Genomic DNA, 20,100 nt, shown 5'->3' with positions numbered 1-20,100 from the left:
AAGGCTAAAGTTACACCAAATCAAAAGTCTATGTAGATATTCCAGTGTCCAATGGGATTGTTGGATTTTCCCGAATTGTACTTCTAATTTTTTTCAGTTTAACACAGAATGCTTTTTCTGCAAACTGTCTGCACAAGATTATGTATATCAAAGGATCCATGCAAATATTTGTAGTAGCTAGCCAAAGAGTACTTTCTTTAGCAATGAATAATAGATTCTGTACATTGCAGTCAATTGTATTGCCAGTTTGACTTAGAGTGTATGGTACTCTAGAAAAATGATATGGGGCAAAACATATGAAAAAGACAGCTACAATAATGAATACTTTCCCATTAGTCCTCTGTTTGCTTTTGCTATCTTTCTTTTGAGTTTTTATATAAGACTTGTATACCTTTTTGGTAATAATTGCATAAAATAGAAGCATTAGAATTAGCACAGTCCAGAAGATAAACTGACATATGTAATTGACAGCTGCATGCCATTTCAGTCCTATGTGATTCTTCAGAGAAGCACATTTCTTCACAGAGAGGGGTGTTGCCTTGTTGCTTGATAAAATCATATTTGGCAAGGAGAGGACAAAGAAGAAAAGCCAAACAAGACCTGAAAGAATTTGTGCAGCAGTGACATTTTGCACCCAAAACTTCCCAAAAGGTCGCACAATCTTCAAAAATCTGTCAAAAGCAATAAGTCCAAGTAGTACTATGCTAACATACATAGTTTCATAAAATATCACAGCTGAAAAGCGACAAACATAAGCTTTAAGTTGCCATGGTCCCAGTCCTGAATCAGTAAGAATTTTCAGAGGAAGCATAAGAGTCATTATGAAATCAGAAACCAATGTGTTTTTGAGGTAGACGATGAAAGTCGAGGTGCTTGGAATTTGAAAGAAAGCTCGAATAGCCAAACTGTTCAATATAATTCCAGTGAGGAAAATAACAGTGTATAGGATTGGGAATACTACGTGTGTAATTCGGGTGTCTCTTTGGCATTGTCCAGAGAGAGATGTTGTCCCATTGGTGATGTTGATGATACTCCAGTTCATTGTTAAAAACAGAACCTGAGGGGAAAAGTGGTTTTTAAAAAAGTAAGACATTTTATATTTAAAATATGACATGCTACTGACCTGTGCATAATGCATTCAGAATATCTTAATATACATTGCATTAACTACATCTGTTGACCGAATTTGTTTTCTATTTCCTACAAATGTTAAATCTGTCTTTTTCAAGTTGTTTTCTTTATTATTTCCTAATATATTAGAAATAGCATATAGTACATTAATGTAGTACTCTGTTAATATACTATAATAGCTTATGTCACAGCAGAGTGGCTAGGAGACAGCTTATCTTTCCATGAAACATAAAAAAAATGAAAACCTATTGAGTTTAAATATCAAGGTTAGGGCTTAAAAGCAATATGCTTTAAGGGGGATAACTGTGGTGTGGGTTAAGAATAACATTCAGGTTTTTAATGTTTCTAGCTTAATGCAAACCATATTTTGTTTCTTAGCACAATTTTAAAACATTAATCTGAGCAAAAGACATAAACTATAGGTCATTAGCATAGTCTATACATCTCTATGAACATAGCTATTGTAGTTACCTCTATAAAGGATACAATAAAGAGAAATTCTTCTTTGCGTTGAAGGAATACTTGGTTGCTGTTCCTATGCTGATTGAAGCTTTCACTGGTATGTTAAGAATATGAAACATGTCTTCACAGTGACACATAACTGGGTTTTTAAAAAAAAATTTCCTTCCTCATTTTCATGTACTGAATTAGTTAACCTGTTCTGTGTCTACCAAAATAATTATTAGCTTTCATTTTAAAATAATATATTTACTATAAACTAGAAATGGACCCAAGTCCAAAAAACTAATGTGGAATGAGATTGAAAAGACTGCAACTTTTATATAGTAGAAAAGGTGAATCAGATTGTTAAGATAAAACTACAAAATAAGGGATGGTACAGAGTACTAGATTATTCAGTCTCTCTTCATAACACAAGAACAAGGGAACAGCCATACAATTGAGATGTGACAAATTCAAAACTCATAAAAAGAGAACCACAACCCACAGTTAGACTGGAATTTTATTGTCATGTGATATCATGGAGGCTGAGACCTAAGCAGGAGTAAAATAAGAAGGATTATCCATTTATATGGATAACAGAAATCTCCAAATGTTATAGTAAAGTTTGAGTTTTGCAAGGAATATAAACCCTCAAGCTTTGGGTTATAAGGCTACTGTCATGGTTACCAGGCTAGCTGCATCTCTGTTCCCTCTCTGGTCTCTGAGTACGCCCTCATAGGTTGCAGACGTCATGCCTGTATCTCTCCTTGGATGGAACCATGTGATTCTCTAACTCTTGGACTGAATCCAGGGCTGAAGTACTCTGTGTATCCACTGTTCTTACCCTCAAGTCCTACTGGGGTTGGTATTTGCTGCTGTTACCTTTGGCGTCTGTATCTATTGGATTATCTTCTTACAACAAAAGTGATATATGTTTAGCCATAGGAACAATGCATAACTTAAAAGAAAAGGATTTTAAAACAGAAGGTCTACATACTATGTCCATCTATGTCTAACCATCCTCCTGAGGGTGTCTTCCATACGTCTAACTCACCAGGACCACCACACAGCGGTCCCTCTGTTATCAGCCTAAAAAATCTGTCTCGCACTCTTGTGTCTTTACCACACCACCCTCTTTTCACAGAGACTGGTTCATTCCTGGGGAAACCTGTCTGGAAAGCCCATCAGGGGGTAACACTAGAGCATCCCAAGTGATGAACTGCTCTCGTATTGTCTCAGAAGTGTTTGCTGATAAGTATTTATCAGGACCCTTCTCCCTGGGTGCATTTCTGGGTAATCCTGTTATGAATTAACTAAATATATGCCTACAGTAAGCAACACAATCACCAGTGAGGAAATAATATTCATAAATTATTTCAGGCAGCTCCAAATCTGTCATACCCACCTCTAACTATTGCAAAATAGGAGGAAATTTGCCCTGTGTGCAGGTTATCCCATATCTGCCTGCTGCAGGATTTAGTCTTTTGAAGCAACTAGTACTGAAGCCAGTCAGTGACCAGATACTGGACTTGATGGACACCATAAGCAATTCTTATATTCCTAAATACAAAAGTTCAGCTCTGGATTCTTATTTCCAAAAATTGGGTGGTGGGATTATTTGTCTTTTCATAATAGCAATTTTTGTGCATATTATTTTAAAAATATTGTTGCCGGAAATAATTTTCACTCAAGTGGGAAAATAGTTGAGTGGCATTACAACCATTTCTTAGAACATGGGTACCTAATGAACAAATATATACACTTAAAAAAAAAAAGGGGGGGGGGAGAGAGAGGAGGAGGGGAACCGAAAGAAATATTGTATTGTATTGTTACCATCTTTCCCTTTAAATAATTCCTGGTGCATAATTTAATCTACACAGTAATAGTTCAGTTAGTGTACTGTTCATTAACTCAGTTGCATACACCTATTTTTTAGGAAAGCAGTTTCCAGTGTTTTGTTACAGATATACAGCTGTAGTTATTTCTGCTTCTGGTACAGAAGGACCATAAAATTGTGTGGGGAAGCCAGACCACAGAGGGTATGTCTACACTATACAGTAAGCTCAGAGGCCTGGTCTTGTGGACTTGTGTTTACAGGTCTGTGCTTAAGTGTCCACACTGAAATGGAAGCCCGGGTTTCACAGCTGTGCTGGCATGACAATACTGCAGTACGCAAACTTGAGTCAGAGCTTCATTGTCTGTGGGTGTGCACTATCATATCCCATGGTTCCCAGTGCCCTCACCAACTGAAACAGCTCTGGGGCTTTTCTCACAGTGGGTTCTGAGAGAACTTGCCTGTCCATCCCACGGCAATTGGCTGGAAGCATTTTGGGTGGCTGTAGCCTGCAAACACATCCAGCTGAGTCATTTTATGTCCACACACTTCCTTCAGACAGAGCCAACATGAATCCACCCCTGGGGAAGGATTTTTCTGTCTCATGCTGTCAGTCCTATTTTGGGATACAGACAGAGCATCTGTGAGATGCTGGTGGACATTCAAGTAACAGGTTTTTGAAGTGCCAAAGCATCTCATGGAGGAGGATATTCACGTGCCAGCTCCCAACCAGCTGATGCTGCTTATGTCTGTTGCTTTAGCTGCAGATTCCTGCGATGTAGACCGGTGCTTCTAGGGCAGGAATACCAGCACAGACAGGTGGCATCACACCATCATGTGGACCTGCGATGACCAGCATTGGGTCCAGAATTTCAGTGAAGAAGCAGACATTCTTGGAAGTCTCTGAACAGCTTTCATGGGGCCTTCAGTGCTCGGGCGCACGCATGAGGGGGTCCAGAAGCAAGTTGCTATAGGCATATGGAAGACGGATACATCACACTGCTACAGGTGTGTGGCTAACCACTTTGGAGCTGGCAAATCAACTGTGGGGGTGGTTGTGAGGTGATCAGGAATCTTGATGCACCCAAAAGTGACAGGCATTACAAATATTCCTGAAATAATTGCAGATTTTCAGAGTATAGGCTTCCCAAACTGTGCCGGGACACTTGATGGGACGCATGTGTCCTCTTCAAGGAGCACACAAATACATATAAACCACAACGTTATATAACCATTGCTATGCAGGCGCTGGTTGATCATAGGAGCAGATTCATGGACACTAACGTGGGATGCACCGTCAGTGTGCATGATGCCAGAGTGTTCGGGGATTGGGAACTTTACCTTCATGGAGAAGCGGTGACATTATTCCCACTGAATGATATTGTTACAAATGGAATCACTGTCCCCGCTGTTGTTCATTGGCACCCTGCCCTTTGTTGACATGGCTTTGGAAATCATGCTCTTTTTTCAGAGGACCTGGCAAAAGAAGGTTCAGCTATACACCCAGTAGCTATAGAATGGTGATGGAATATGTATTTAGCAGAGTGAAATCCCATTGGCACAGCCTTCAAAACCATCTGGATGCCAGTGTCATTAATGCAGTCTGCATTGTTGTGGCTTGCTGCACTCTGCCCAGTGTCAGAGAGGAGAATGTGGAATCTTTTACCAGGAATGGACTCAGGACACTGTTGGATTGCTGAACCAGTATACACAGCCAGACAGTGCATCTGTCATGACTAGTGGTGGGTCCACAGAAGCAGTAGAGATCAGGGATACTTTGGGTGCCTGCTGAGAGTTTTTAGGGACTCAGTTTATGGGCAGTCTTTCAGAACAGTGTGGGTGCAGCTGATTTATGAGGTCTGCTGTATTGTGTGGGAGGGATATGTGAGGCTATTGATATGAGGGTGATTGTGGGGCCCAAACCCATCCTTCTAACGATCAGTGAGTAGCTAGTAAAAATGTCATGATAGCTGCTTGTCTTAACTTTTTTCCTGTTTTTGCAGTGTGCATTTTGAAACTATGTGGTGTCAGGGGGGGCCTAGTAGAGAAATGGTATGAATTCTGCCCTGAACAGAAAAACACAAAAATCCCAGTTTGTATTAATAATTTCATAGGCCTGTGAGGTGGAAATCCCTCCCATCCATATAGTAGCAATAACGAACATAGCAGCAGAAATTTACCATGTTTCGGTCCATGTTCTGATGCCAGTCCTGCAGCAGGCTACTCTTCGGAACCATCTTTAAATTAGTCCTCAGTGTATGGACCCAGAACGTGCTGTAGCTCCTCTGGCGTCACAGCTTCTTCAGTTACCAGCCTTTGCACCAGGGATGCTTCTGGCTCTTAATCCTGCAGCTGGGTCTCCTCCGGTAGTGCCTGTGATTGGGGGTGGGGTGGGGTTGGTTTATAAGGTCATCACTCCCTCTCAGCCGAGTGGCATGTACCTCTGGCTGTAGGTGTTTAGTGCACTTCCCAGTACCTATTCAAATTTCTCGTAAAAGCGTTTAAGAAGATGGCGATTTCCCAGAGATGCCACTAGCATCCTTGATTCCCTGGTAGTCTGTCTTCAGCTGCTTAATTCGCTCTCTGCATTGTTCTGCTGTCCAGTCGATCCCAAATGCCGCCAGTCGTGCTGATATAATTTCGTAGACATGATCAGTCCTTGTGCTCTTGCTGAAGTCAGATGTATTGCTTGCTTTGCAACAGAGGTTAAGCAGAATCAAGCTGTGCTCCTCAGAGCAGCTAGCAGTGTGTTTGATGCAGGGCTTCATCTTGCTGCTGACCATAGCTAATACACATCAACACTGATTGTGTTCGTTTCCAGTTGAGCAGTCCACATGGAAAAGAAGGGCTAAATGCCAAGTAGTTGCATTTGAACCAGGATATCACTTCGGGTTCTTGGGAAGTGTGTGGCAAGTTTTGGATTTGAAGGGCTGGGAAGCACAGCACAGGGGATAGCGGGATAGCATTGGCAGATTCTCCAGGCCTAAGTCTGGCAACCTGGACTTGAGCTACATCCACATTACAAAACACCTGGGCTCTGACCCATGTCACAGCGATAAACTGACCACAGGCCTGAGTCCAGAGGGGTTCCTGGCCCCAGTCAGACTAATTTCTGTGTGAATGGAAAGGGAGGCTTGGGCTTAAACCTGAGTCAAAGTCCAGGCTTACTGTGTAGATATACTCCTGTATACCACAGAGGATTGCTGTGCAATAGGTTCTCTAATAGAAGTATGGGGAGTATGGTTAATGGGTCCATCAACCAGTATCCTCACTTTTCTTTTTCGTGGCTCTCTCCTCCCTCTTTCCCACCTGATGTGTAGGAAAGCCAGTAAATATATTTTTTTTCTTGTCTTTACTTCAGTTAGAGAGAAGCGCCTATAGGATCAAGCTGCTGAAAACAGCAACATAGCCAAATATACTGGCCCTCCTCTATGTATGATGCCTATGACAATAAGTGTGTAATTTTAAGTTGTTCCTTTTGTTCTGTCCTCACATCTCTCAGTATATGGAATATTTTCCAATATAATAATCAGGTTACACTACAACATTAGTATTAGTTTTTGTGTGTGAATTCCTGTGTGTTTCAACACAGTGCTGAAAGATCTTTAAGTGAAACTTTTCTTGACTGTTACACTGCCCATAACTCTCATGAGTTCCCATAACTGTTTCACCAGTAATAGGAAATCATGTTAATAGTCCTGTGTTAAGTAAGTGCAAAGAACTACAGACTTGCTCAACTACAAAATGATGAAAGTTTCCCTGACATGTTTGTGAACCATATTAAATAGCTGCGTTGTGTGGGAAATTGCCTTCAGAGAGTGAAGGGAACTAGAGGCAAGAATAACCTTTTTTAACATTGCGGTGAGGGACTGGGCATTAAAGTCTGCTGAATAATCACTCAAGTTGGCTTTATTTTTAATGTAGGTCATAGGCAGCCTTAAATCACATTGTGAAATCATACTTTATTTAGATATTTTTGCTGATATGGCACATGTGAGCCTAAACGTGACCATCTGCATCAATATGAATGCTGCTGCTCATTCAGATCTCTTTCAAAGGCTGACTGCAGCCTGCTGATGTGTTCAGGTGACTGCTGTTTCATCTGCAGTCCTACTTCTTAGAGAGAGAGAATCACTAGCCCAGCAGGGCACCATGTGAAACCCAGTTAACCAATTTGTTGTCATTGATGTGGGGAGCCCTCTATTTGAAGTGGTTGTAAAAGCCATTGTGATGCATGAACTTCTTTTTAATAATCCTATTTGGCTTCCATGGAAGCCAATGGCAAAATTCTCATGGAATCAGTGATCGTAAACTGCCCTTTAAATACATTGACTGCGTTGTTTTTGTGGCGAAGACACTGTGTAAGCCTCCTGACTTTAGTGAGTGTAAATACTGCAGTGTGTGTGCTGTGTGCATCAGAGAAAAGCATAGTTTTAAAGATCAGTTTATTGTACATGAAGTCTGTTGTGCTAATAGTGAAGATCTTTACAGACTCATTGAGCTCCCAAATCTTCTACAGTAAAATTGGCTGGTTATTAGCTACTGTTATATCCCCTAGGGCAGTATGGAACTTACCAGCCTCAGGCTGATGAGACACTATCCACTGTGCTGCTCTGAATGATTGTTCACACAGATTCCACTCTTGGTGTGCATGTGCCAAATGCAAATAAAATTGTATTCTTTTGACCAGCGGTGCCCAATGGACCATGCCTGTGACCTAAGTGGCGTTGTTCCCCTCCTCACCTAAGGGCATAAAGGACAGAGTTGGCCAAACCACCCCTCAGTTCCTTCTTACCACCCAGGGCAAAGAGAGAGATCCTTTGCTGTGTCCGTTGAGTTCCAGAGGGGTAGCCCTGTTAGTCTGTATTCAGCAAAAACGAGAGTTCTGTAGCACTTTAAAGACTAACAAATTTAATTTCAGCAGGCATAAGCTTTCGTGGGCGTCAGCCCACTTCCTCAGATGCAGTTGGTAGAAATGATACAGCATTACTGTGTCTGCTTACTCTGCATGCTGTGTGGTTTCCGTAGCTTTGTATGATATATTATCATAGTCAGTGTAGTATTCTTTTTATGCCCATTGGCTAAATAAATAGTGTATATAGACTAGCTATGTTTTAATTAATATAGGAACCTCCCAGAGTAATGGCAGAAATGAAATCACCGGTATTTTAGATCTGTCCCTTGTGGTGCTTCGATGCCCATCAGTGCCTGCTATCTTGGAGGTGTCCTGGGGTGATGTTCTGTTAGTTGCTTTTTCTCCAAGTTTACCAGAGAATGAGGGAGGCAAGATTGAAACTTTTTCTGTTTTAAAGAAGTCGATTCCAGCATCCTCTGTCTCCCCCCAAGAGGAGAGCTACAACGTAGCCTCAGACATGGATTGGGTCAGTTGCTTTTGATCAGTGCCCTATTGAACCGAATAACACTTTGAGGTTCTGGGCCACATCCACTCATGGACACCATTTGGCCACTCCTATGTCGACATCAGCATCAACATCTGAGAAGAGCAGACAGAAGCACCCATGTAAGGATGAGCCCATGTGCACGTTTCCTTTCTGTCACCTAGCAAGAGATCGAAGGGTCATGACCTGCAAGACTCATCTCGGCTCCTACTTCAAAGGACCAATAGGCTAAGAAAGTCCATTTTGGTACCCTGGCAATGCCTTCCAAGTTAGCACATGCAGTAGCTTCTAAATCAGCAGACCATGCTGCCCTCATGCTAACCCATTGGCACCAATCCCTGCACTGAGTGCTTTTGGTGTTATAGCAGTACCTTCCACTTCTGTGCCAACTACCTCTGCAGTACCTGCTGCCTCAGTACTGACTGTCCGAATACTAAAACCTTACACAGTGCCCAGTGACTTACCAAGGGGCCTGGCAGAGGTGTCACCTCTGACTGAAAAACTTAGAGAGGTGATCACAAAAACCCCAGCCTTGGAGTCACCAGTGTGACAGGTTAGAGTGGTGTCTCGTGTTCCAACCTCCCCTATACAGAGACAGGTTACCCCTGACAGGACAGCCGCCCTCCTCAAGGAAGATCATTGCAACAGATGATCGACTCCGTTCCAGTAATTCTAAAGCTCTTGGTCTCACTAGGTTTCTAAGTTTACACACACAAATCCACACTCACTCCAACTCAGAGCGTGGAGTTCGCAGTAGCACTGTTTTACTCCGAATCAGCGAGACCTACTTTCCCCAAGAGAGATTTCAAGCATCAATCAACTTCAAGCCTACTCAAGAATCAATGAGAATATATCTCCAGCTTCTAGGACACACAGCCCCATGGACTTCTGTCACACAGCATGCCAGACTTCACTTCACTCTTTGCAAGGGTGGTTGAAATCAGTGTATCTGTCTAGCAGACACTGCATGAACATGATGGTCACATTCCCACAAAATGTTCTCACCATGTTAAAATGGTGGAAAGACCCTCTTCAGATGTGCAATGGAGTACTCTTCTCTGCACCTCTTCCTAGAAAGACTCTACCTGTCTAGGTTTCAACAGTTTATTGCACAAAACAATCCAATAGACATCATTTAGAGAATTGTGCAAAGATACCAATTAAGAGCCAGATTGTGGCTGGTCTAATGCAGCTGTGCAGGGAAATAAGGGGAGAGGTGCAAGGTGTCCCTTTCCTTCCCTGTGCCTGCTACAGGCATTGTGGGTAGCAGTGTAGGAGGGAGAACAACTTTGGTGGGATTGCTATTACCCCTCCTGTGCAGGTGAGTGGGGAGCAGGCAGAGCATTGGGTTTTCCCATTCAATGCACCAGCCACCGTCCGGGAGAACTAATCAGTTCTAGTGTCAGAGCGTGCTCCCTTGACACCCAACACTGCCTCATCTCACCAGCTACAGGTAACCTCTTCCCTGCTTTTCACTACTTTGGTCTTTGTGTACATGCATGAGTGTGCACACGAGTGGAAGTAAATGTTGTTTAACAAATCATTGAGAAATTTGAATTTCATATGATATTAGGTTCAGAAAGTAACATGAACTACCAGACCCATCTAAGAGCAGTAAACTACACATTCCCCTCTCCAAAGTGCTACCCATATTTTCTTCTGAATTTTGTTGTACAACCAGAGAGGGGAAATGAAGACATCACTTACATTATTAGTAACTATATTTTATATTTCGCTTTGGCAGAATTTAATTTTTATTTTAATTTCAGCAGATAATAGTGATTATTTTAAAGTATGTTTTCTGATAATTATCTATTTAAATTTTTCACAGTTACAGGAAATTATGGGGGGACATCAGACAATAATTTGACGGTAGACATGGAGATTTTAAAAAAGTTAAAGCTTTATAACTGTTAAAACACATTGTCAAGATCACATGTCAAATATACAATGCAAATATCCTTAGATCAACAGTCATACCTGTTTTTACTATTTATTCGCTAGTCCATTTGTAACATGCCTAATTAAAAAGCCTAAATCACTGGATTTAGCCCATAAAGTCTTACTTTGCCTATATGCACATTTTGATTATTATCAATGAAAATATTTTGTCATTTTTTTATGTTTATGATGAAATGGACATTGACTGATGATAAATCTAATCCTTCCAGGCCTATTTATAATGACTGTTGGTATGATTTTGTGGCTCAACAGAATAAACCATAAAACATGTATAGTTTTACAAGTTCAGTACTAACATTATATACAAGTGAAGAATGTTTTAACAGGTTAGTATTTGGCCTCCATCGTGTAAACAGTTACTACTCTGTGAGCTTCCAGTGTTGATAGAAAGGATGCAGTAGGTAATGTCTGTTTGTAGTATCAGAGCCTTACATGTCAGTGAAAGATTTTTCAGACTGGGAGTCTGGTTAATAATTGTTGTAAGTAACCCTTGGTAGACGTACTGCTGCTACATCAACCTAGAGTCATCTGCAGTCAGAATTATGTACAGAATTGTTATTGAAAATTGCATTCCTGATTTCCCCATTTTCCAAACCTAAAATGCATAATATCTGTAATTAAAAACCAGAGTTAGAAATCTAGTATAAGGGAAACAAAAACTGCCATTAACTCTCCTCATTGATTTAATGTTTTCAGTGCTTTCATCCCATGAAACTCTGGAACTATTGTGTAAAATTAGTTTTATTGAAAATTGTCAGATTCCATTTATATATTGCTCACCACAAACCATGGTTTTTTGGCTGGTCTTCCATAATATATTCTGGGGTACTCAAAGGTTTACATTTAGTCTAGATAGATTTGCTTAATATACAGTGTTTCTTATCAGATACAGTTATTGATAAAATGGCCAGTAACTTTAAAAATGCAAACATATAATGCCGGCAGTGAAATGTTGTTCATTCTGCTAATTTAGTACACATGAATAGCTTATTTTTTCCATATGCTTAGTAGCTTGGCATTTGGATGCAATGTGATAGCATTTTTTTTTTTAAATCTAGCTTATTGGTATTTTCTTCAGCTACATTTCTCAGATTTTAATTGGTTTGGGTGAAATCCTACTTGAAGTCCGTTTGTTTTGTCATCAACTTCAAGGGAGCTAAGATTTCACCATTTCTCTGCTGAGCCCTCACAGTTCATAAATTCATCCACAGTATTCTATGACTAAAAAGGTTTTTTTTTTCCTTTATAATTGTTTTAATAAGTACATAGGCCTTGATCCAATATGTGCTTAAACTCCAGCTCAAGAATAGTCCCACTGAATTCTGGGAGACCACTTGTGTGTAACAAAACATACACTTAATTACTTTGCTGGATTGGGACCATAACCAGTAGTTCCTCTGTTCCAGTGAGTTTGTGCCTCTGTCAAAGAACCTAGATTCAGTTCCCCGGGAAGTAATTGGGAGTTTAACCATTGATTTTATTGAGAGTAAGACAGGGGTATTTGTTATTAATAAGCATGTAAATAGGCTAAATAGCAAATATTATAGGTATGTTGTAGCTTTACAATGGCGTCTCATCACTACTGTCTCCATTGTTCTGCTCCTTGATGCGTTTGTGCAACATATGTAGCAAGGATTTTCTAAAGGACTTACAAAGGAAAAAATATATGAATGGATCTAGGCACGCATTTAAAGATGTCAGCCAGAGTGTACTCTCTTTTATATAGAACAGTATGTTCTGAGCGGAGCATTCAAAAACATCTCTTGTTTGGCTCAAGGTGTAGGGAATTCTGGTAAAATGGAATGGCACAAAACAAACAAAGAACACTGCAATAATGATAAATACCTTCATATTTACAGTTTTTCTGGACACCTTCCCTGTACATCTTGTTCTTTTATATGATTTGTACAGTTCTTTAGTTATCAGTATGTAACATACAATTATGATTACCAAATTAATCCAGAAAATAAATTGGCAAATGTAGTTCACAATTTCATGCCATACTAACCCCAATTCAGATTTCAAGAGCGCACATTTCTTCACCGTTTCACGCATGGGTTTTTTATTTGTCAGAATCATGTTAGGTAGTGAGAGAAGAAACATAAATATCCATATTCCTGTGGACAGAATCTTAGCGCCTAACAGGCTGCTAGTGCTTGATGTTTTAAATGGTCTGGCAGCTTTCTGATAGCGATCAATAGTTATTAGACCCAGAAACAAAATACTAATGTACATGGTGAAGTAAAATATAACCTGTGTGACCTGGCATACAAATCCTCTCAGAGCCCAAGGTGCCAGTTTTGCGTCACTAAGAATTTTGAATGGAAAGGTCAGGATCATGAGGATGTCCGAAATGACTGTGTTCTTAAGGAAGATGATGAAGTTAGATTTACTGGAGATTTGAAAAAACACCCGCATTGCCAAGCCATTCATGACAATGCCCACGAAAAAGAGAACAGTGTAGAGCAAGGGGAAGAGAACTTGGCTGATTTTGTTATCACTGTTGCAGTTGCTTTTGTTTCCAGGATAGCTGAAGTTGGATGTGGCTTTCATTTGTCCTTTGATATCTTTTCCCCCTGTTAAAACAAAAGATGCGAGGTTATCATTTATCAGTCAGAGAACTCCAGCATTCATTGTATTCAGGGAGGATAAACATCACTGATATAAAAGTTTTTAAGTTGGATTTTTTAATTAAAATACAGGTTTATTTTTTTTTAAATGTAAGAACATAAGAACGGCCATACTAGGTCAAACCGATGGTCCATCTAGCCCAGTATCCTGTCTTCCCACAGTGACCAGTACCAGGTGCTTCAGAGGGATTGATCAGAACAAGTAATCATCAAGTGATCCATCCCCTGTCGCACATTCCCAGCTTCTGGCAAAAAATGTAACTTATTTACTTTAATTTTGAAATTGACAACTTACATTAAGGCATAAAACTATTGTAATCAAACTCATTTAAATTAAATTAAAAATATAGTATTAAGCAGAACATGTTTGTTTGCCACATTTTATAACAAGTTAAATCACTGAGCAGGTGGAAGTCACTGGCTAAGCACCTGGAGCAGTGTTTGTTGAAGTGCAAACCCAGCTTTTGACAGCAGTAGCATCTTCTGCAGGTACAGAAGATCCCGGCATTTGCTTGGGTTCCTAGCTGGCTTCTGGTGCCAGCTCCAGAAATCTGTGCATCCCTGCCCTCAATATCTGCATAATCTCCCCTTTCATTTCAGTTTATTCCGCTAGTTTAGTTCAAGAACTAATTCATTCAAAGTTAAGAAGCCTATTGGGAGTTGAAAAAGCAGGAAGGCTTGTTTTCGCCTTCCAATCTAAGAATAAAAGCTGTATGTGAAAGGATGAAATCTACTAGCTCTAAAATCTTGAGGGACACAGTGATCAAAAACGATTAGTCCAATTCAGTAACTATAGATAATACTTCCTTTGTTTAATAAAAGAGTTAGTTTTAAATACAGAACATGTTTGATTTAAACTTTTTTTTTTCTATACAGCATCTTTAAGGTAGTTTCATTTAATTAAATAAATAAATGCTGCTTTTGTGCATTTTTAATTGAATTTGAATTTCCATCCAAATAGACTAACACACATCACAAGCAAAAAATTAACCTAATAAATAAGAAATGCATCATCAAAATCCACCATTTTCTAACGTAATAAAAATGTAAAATTTAAAAATCTGAATAAATATAAATTAAGCTGTATAATTGTTTAAATAAATGTGTATGGCTATACATATCCTCTTGATTAGCAAAAAGAAGCACCAAATTTAGTGTAAAGATTATCTTTGGTTGAAAATCAATATGTTCTAATGGTTACCAACCAATGAGAATCAATCTTTCTTTAGGAAAACTACTAAAGGTACAATACAAACTATGATTAAAATCAATTATTTAAATCAAGGTTTCCTGCTTGCTGATTTAAATCATAATTAAACCTAATGATTTAAATTAATCTACCCTGATTGTATTCTAGTTATTTTATTTATATGAATGTTGTTGGGTTTTATGCTACCATAATGTCTTGTGAATTTATCATCACAGCATGGATGACAGATCTTCAGATACAGAGCTAAATTTAGGGGTTGTTTGTCTTAAAATAATTTAGAGTAAACCACCATCAGTTCAGACAGACATAGGCATTCTTAGACTCAGTTAGACTCTTAGACATTGGTAAGTTGGAGAAGTTTGCATGTCAAGAAGAAAGTAAAAGAAAGTTTAAGATAGGGTGAAGGCTAAGGAATTTGAGCCCTTTTACCGCCTTGTCTTCCTCTCTTTGACTCACAGGGTCAAGGAGATGATGTGTTAGGGTTATGGATAAATTACACACTACTACTTCCTATGGCTGATGTAAATGTAGAGCAACAACTATAATTTTAATTAAAAAAATTACACACTGGTATCAGTAAATGGCTGTTGAGTCTAAACTGGTTTGACGTACATTGAGGGTTTGGGGGTAGAAGGCAGAAGAAGATTTAAGCTGCCCCCAGAGACACCTCCTTTAGTCTCATCTCTGAATATGCCGCACAGAATATTCCTTTTGGAGATATGACTTGGAAATACCATGTTTCCTAGTACTTTCTGTGGAGAATTGCTAAGCGAACTCTAACTATCTGTGCATTGCTAATGCCACCTTCTGGATGACCCAGGCAAGGCACACCACACAGTTTTGGATTAAAGGCTTTTTGGACACAACTAACAACTCACAACAGCACAAACGATGAATCTGGGGGCAATATGGGACTATCATTTCATTTTTGCCTGTGTCTCTCCAAACCACAGGTTTCAAATGGGGAAGGAAAATGTTCTTCCTGTTTTTATTTATTTTGTTTTTTACTATCGGGGTGGGATTTGTGTGTACAGTATTCGTTGCTTTTGGCTACAAATTCAGTATCAATTGGATTAGCAGAAAAAAGTAAATCACATGCAGTGCTCAGTATATTACCTACTAACTTTTCTCTCCCACCTGAGTCTTCCATCCTAGGACTTTTGCAGCGCTATGAACCTGTCCCCTAGCCTGGTTATTTTTTGTTGCTTTTCCCTGTTACCCCTAACCCTTTCACATTGTTGCCCCAGTTTCCCTCCGTTGTTTTTTTTCCTTTCCTCTCTCCTCCTGTACTGTCTCTCTTGCTGCTGCCCCCTCTTGCTGATCACGTCTCTGTGCTGTCTCTTGACCTCATTTTGTGTCTCTTCTAAAGGCCATTCTCCCCCCGTCTTCCTATGCCCGGACTTGTCTCTCTCTCCTTAGTCATGCTGCACCCACTAAAGCCTTTCCCTTCAGAGTGCAGATGAAGGGAGAGAGGAGGAACCTTTGGATCATCTCTCCTGCTGGCTGCTGCTGCCCAGGGATGGGAGTGGGCAGGCGAAGGTCAGCTCTATCCCAGCTTAGTCATGGTAGACTGGCTTCAGATTCCACTTTTCCCCATCAGCTTCAGCAAGATAGCAGGAGGGGACTCCCACTTAGATCTGAGGTCAGGAGGCATCTCTAGAGCTGCTCCTTGTCCTCAGTACTCCATCTGCCCAACTAAATAGCTAAGGCACCAAGGCACCTTCTCAACTCTCACACCAACTGCTGAACTGCAGAGCTTGGGGGGAGGAAAATATATAGGGACTGCTTTGCCACTGTGCAGTCCCCACTGTCAGGCAGTCTATTTAGAGCCCATCATAATTACCTGCAGTCACCTATCATTGCTGTGGGACTTAAACCTTTAGGCCCCAGGAGGTGTGGTGCCCCAAACTGCAGGTCCCTTAGCAGCCCATTTCTTGAGGGAGATTTGAGCACTAGCCTTGGACAGGGATGCTTTGAACCTGTGTCCTAAAAGGTTTGCTTCTCCACGTACTGTACCAAGCCTCTCACCTCAAATACCAAACCGTAGCCCAAATTTTGGGACAAAGCATGAAGACACCATGCTGCAAGGGACTCCTGTCCTGCCTTCCGGTTGTCCCAATAACATGAAATAAAAATCTCGAGGCACTGCTCAGCTGCCTTTTGCGTACTCTGTTGCTGCTGGTCCCCAGCCAGTTATCAGACCAAAAGTTTCTTTAAGTAAACAGGTCCAACCCCTCAAATGATGCATCCACAGGAAAGCACAAACCTGCTCAAGGCCCGACAAACCCGCCATTAGGGAAAATCTCGTCCTTAGTCCCAAAACAGCAACGGGAGTCATGATTCGCATGTCAGCAGGGATCAGCTGTCTCAGACTTTAAATGTGAAAATCATGCTGATTCCACAACCGGTGTCTATGAACTTGACACTCAGTTATTGATATTTAAGACCAAGATGTCCCAAAATCTGTCATGTTAAAGTGTTTTGATATCCTCAACTGGAAAACGCTATATAAGTGTCAAGTATTATTATTTATTTAACTACTTATTAATTGTACATTGCTTTCTCTAGTCTTTGTAAGGCAGCCCAAATATTTTTGTTGTGCTAAAAGGAAAGAATGATAAGACAAGATGTAGGATGGGAAATGCTTCTATGAATCATTTGCTTTAACTACAGCTAGCAGAATGTTATGAACAAACAAAAAATATTTACACAAAATTTAGTTTGAGATGTCAAAATATTTACCAACAGATCCTCTCAAATAATTGTATATGATGCAACTTTATTTTCAAAATTGCATATTAGCTTATTGCCACAAACAGGAACATCTGTGATCTATGTCCATCAGAAAAAATGACAACCTCACTAATTTGCTTATTGATAAAGATGCATACTTCATAATATGTGTACAAATGGCAGTCCTCTTTCCACCTTTCTGCAACGATTAAGCTGTGTTGGCATTGTGGCGTAGCAAGGATTCGCGTTAAATCTTTGTTCAAACGTCAAACTATTTAGCAGTGTGCTATGAATTATTGTCACTAGGAATTAAAGTACACTTCTCAATTAAATTAACAAAGTGCTGCTTTGTTTTGGTGGCTGGTTTACTCTTATTTACAAAAGTAAGAACATTGGATTTCTCAGCAATTAGTACCAAAAAAATGATGGTCTACTACATAATTCAAAGATGTTTGGAAAGAAGAGTGGAAAAACCAGATAAGGAAGGTTACAAGAACAAAGTTTTAACTGAGTAGTACTATTCAGGCCCTTCAGTCAGACCATTATAAAAATTACTATACTTCAATATTATCCCAGTATGATGGGGGTTTATAAATAACTTTAGATGCTCTGAGTTGTCAGATGATATATGCATATCTCTGGTACCTTCATTATTAAAAAGTGCTCACTTGTATTTCCATCTGTAAATGATTGTATGAAAGGAATTTATGAAACAGTATATATTTTAGAGTGTATATATAACTTTTAGCTGCAAATATCAATTGTAATTAAATGACTATTACATAGCTTGAGGGATCAGAAAAGAATATTATGAAAGAGAAAATTACCTTAATACCATAGAAAAATGCTGAAATATTTTTTCCTGTGATGGGGAGTTATTCCTGGCAGAGCATCATTTGCTCTTTTTTTCTTTCCTTTTTAAGCCTGAGACGAAGAAGATAGCATTAGTTCAGTAGCTTTCTTCAGTAAAAATCCTTCAGGTAAACAGAGAGAGAGAAGGAAGTTGTCGTCCCAGCTTTAGTACTCAGAAAGACTCTCTCCAGTTTTAAACTGTTGCGTCTTAGCTGTCCAGACAGTTTCAAATTCCAAGTGACGGCTTCTGTTTCAATTTCCTGTAAAAGAGGGAAAAGAGACTTGGTTAAAAAAAATTATACATTATCCTGCTTCTTTCAATCTGTTGAAATATTTTGTGAAAACTACAGATCATGTATTTTAAAAGCTTTTATATAGTTGTTACTTTGTGCAGCTCCAGAAAAGTTCAGATTTAAAATAATATGATCAATTTCTTTCTATCTTCTGGTGACATATGTATTATTACAGAAGATGTTCAGGATTGTATTTTTTGATTATTTGCTTAGAAAACATGTAATTGTGTTTAAACAGAAGGGCGTGTTGACTTGAGCAAAAAATTATATTACTGTACAATGTCTTGATCCTTTATGTAGATTACAAACTATTTCATATAATTTTTTCCAAGTTACTAATGCATTTACTATAGATCAGCATTATATAGCACTTTTTTATAAGGAGAACAATTATCCATTAGATTTTAAAGAATCTCTCTCTCTCTCTCAATAAAATGAGGTCAGTTTCTGCTTATTTAATAATTTACATTTTAAACCTTAAGAATTAACAAAATATAGTTTTTCCTCAGTTAAAAATTTTATTTGTGCATTAGTAACATAAATGACACCATGGCTAGCCATTTTGTGTTATATTTTCATTGGAGATTAGGATTAATAAATACAGATTTTGAAAAACAATAAAAAACAAGTTTGTGAGAAATAAGCTAAACACGTCTTTGTAATAGTTTGGGGAACGTATCTATTTACAAACTAAGAATTCTGTTTGATGAACTCTGTATGTATATCTATATCAAATGACAAACTCCATTTTCTTTTCTGAGCACCGTTTTACGTCTGTTCTGTGACTTCATCTTGGCTCTGTCTCTTCCATGTTGAGCTGGAACACAGAAGAAATTTTTGTACCTAGCGGAGAGTTAACAGTGGAAGTCTTTAAATCTTGATAATGGTCCAGTCAAATGGAAGTATCCTTGGACAAAGAAACAACTACTGCCCAGGGTGAAGCAGTTGTTCAAGTATGAACTCCCAAGTAATTGGTGACCAAGCAACAAGGTGCCTGATAGGGAACTTTGATCACCTGTCAGAGTTTTGAGGCTGACCAGGGAAGTCACCGGACAGGGGTGACTGAAAGTCTATAAAAAGAAGTCTTGATCTCTGGCCGTTTGAGAGAAGAGACCAGAACCAGGAGGCAAGGCTATACAGGGGGAGAAAAAATATTCGGGATTTCCTAGAGGAAATTTCCCCCCAAATGTTCAAGAATGGTAAGGAAATTGAAGCAGGGAATTGTGTATAGCTGTTCCTTAGTTTGCAAAGATCTGTACCTCTCTTCTGCTGTGTAAAATAAAGAATGATTGTTTTAGAAATCCTTTTGCAAAGTCTGTTAATTTACTTTGATTATCACTTGCTCCGAAGCAGTAAACTATAAATCAGAGTGCCCACAAGGCTGGAGCTCTGGGAAAGTGTGCTACTGGGGAGCCTTTGTGGGGATGAAATCAGCACCTGGCTTGGGTTTAGGGCAGTTGGACCATGTGGTCCTACTCCAAAGCGGGGCTGCCAGTTAAAGTGCCCAGGAAGTGAACCTAGAGGCTACTGGGAATGAGTGTTGCCTTAGTGACATTATTAAGTAAACTTGCTTACAGCTGCTGCTATATAGGACCAGGGCCGAGTTTACAGTGGT

General features: G+C 39.5%; 3 protein-coding genes across 3 annotated transcripts in view; 1 reads left to right on the top strand and 2 right to left on the bottom strand.

Annotated features, from left to right (window-relative positions):
• The window catches only part of MED12L (mediator complex subunit 12L), a 266,607-nt gene that overhangs the window by 157,840 nt on the left and 88,667 nt on the right, over positions 1-20,100 (top strand). The window lies entirely within an intron of this gene.
• Positions 29-1,677, bottom strand: P2RY13 (purinergic receptor P2Y13). The gene is made up of 2 exons (XM_067551272.1): positions 1,603-1,677; positions 29-1,057 (listed from the first exon to the last, which is right to left on the bottom strand). The coding sequence occupies exon 2, from the start codon at positions 1,040-1,042 to the stop codon at positions 29-31; it is 1,014 nt and encodes a 337-aa protein (XP_067407373.1). The 5' UTR covers positions 1,043-1,057; positions 1,603-1,677.
• Positions 10,689-18,352, bottom strand: P2RY12 (purinergic receptor P2Y12). Its single transcript, XM_067551397.1, has 2 exons — positions 18,168-18,352; positions 10,689-13,343 (listed from the first exon to the last, which is right to left on the bottom strand). The coding sequence occupies exon 2, from the start codon at positions 13,318-13,320 to the stop codon at positions 12,328-12,330; it is 993 nt and encodes a 330-aa protein (XP_067407498.1). The 5' UTR covers positions 13,321-13,343; positions 18,168-18,352; the 3' UTR covers positions 10,689-12,327.

Source organism: Emydura macquarii, unplaced genomic scaffold (genome assembly GCF_026122565.2).
Source record: "Emydura macquarii macquarii isolate MOO-44397 ecotype Brisbane River unplaced genomic scaffold, CSIRO-AGI_Emac_v2 contig_18, whole genome shotgun sequence".
Lineage (NCBI taxonomy): Eukaryota > Metazoa > Chordata > Testudines > Chelidae > Emydura > Emydura macquarii.
This window is presented reverse-complemented; position numbering and strand designations above follow the sequence as displayed.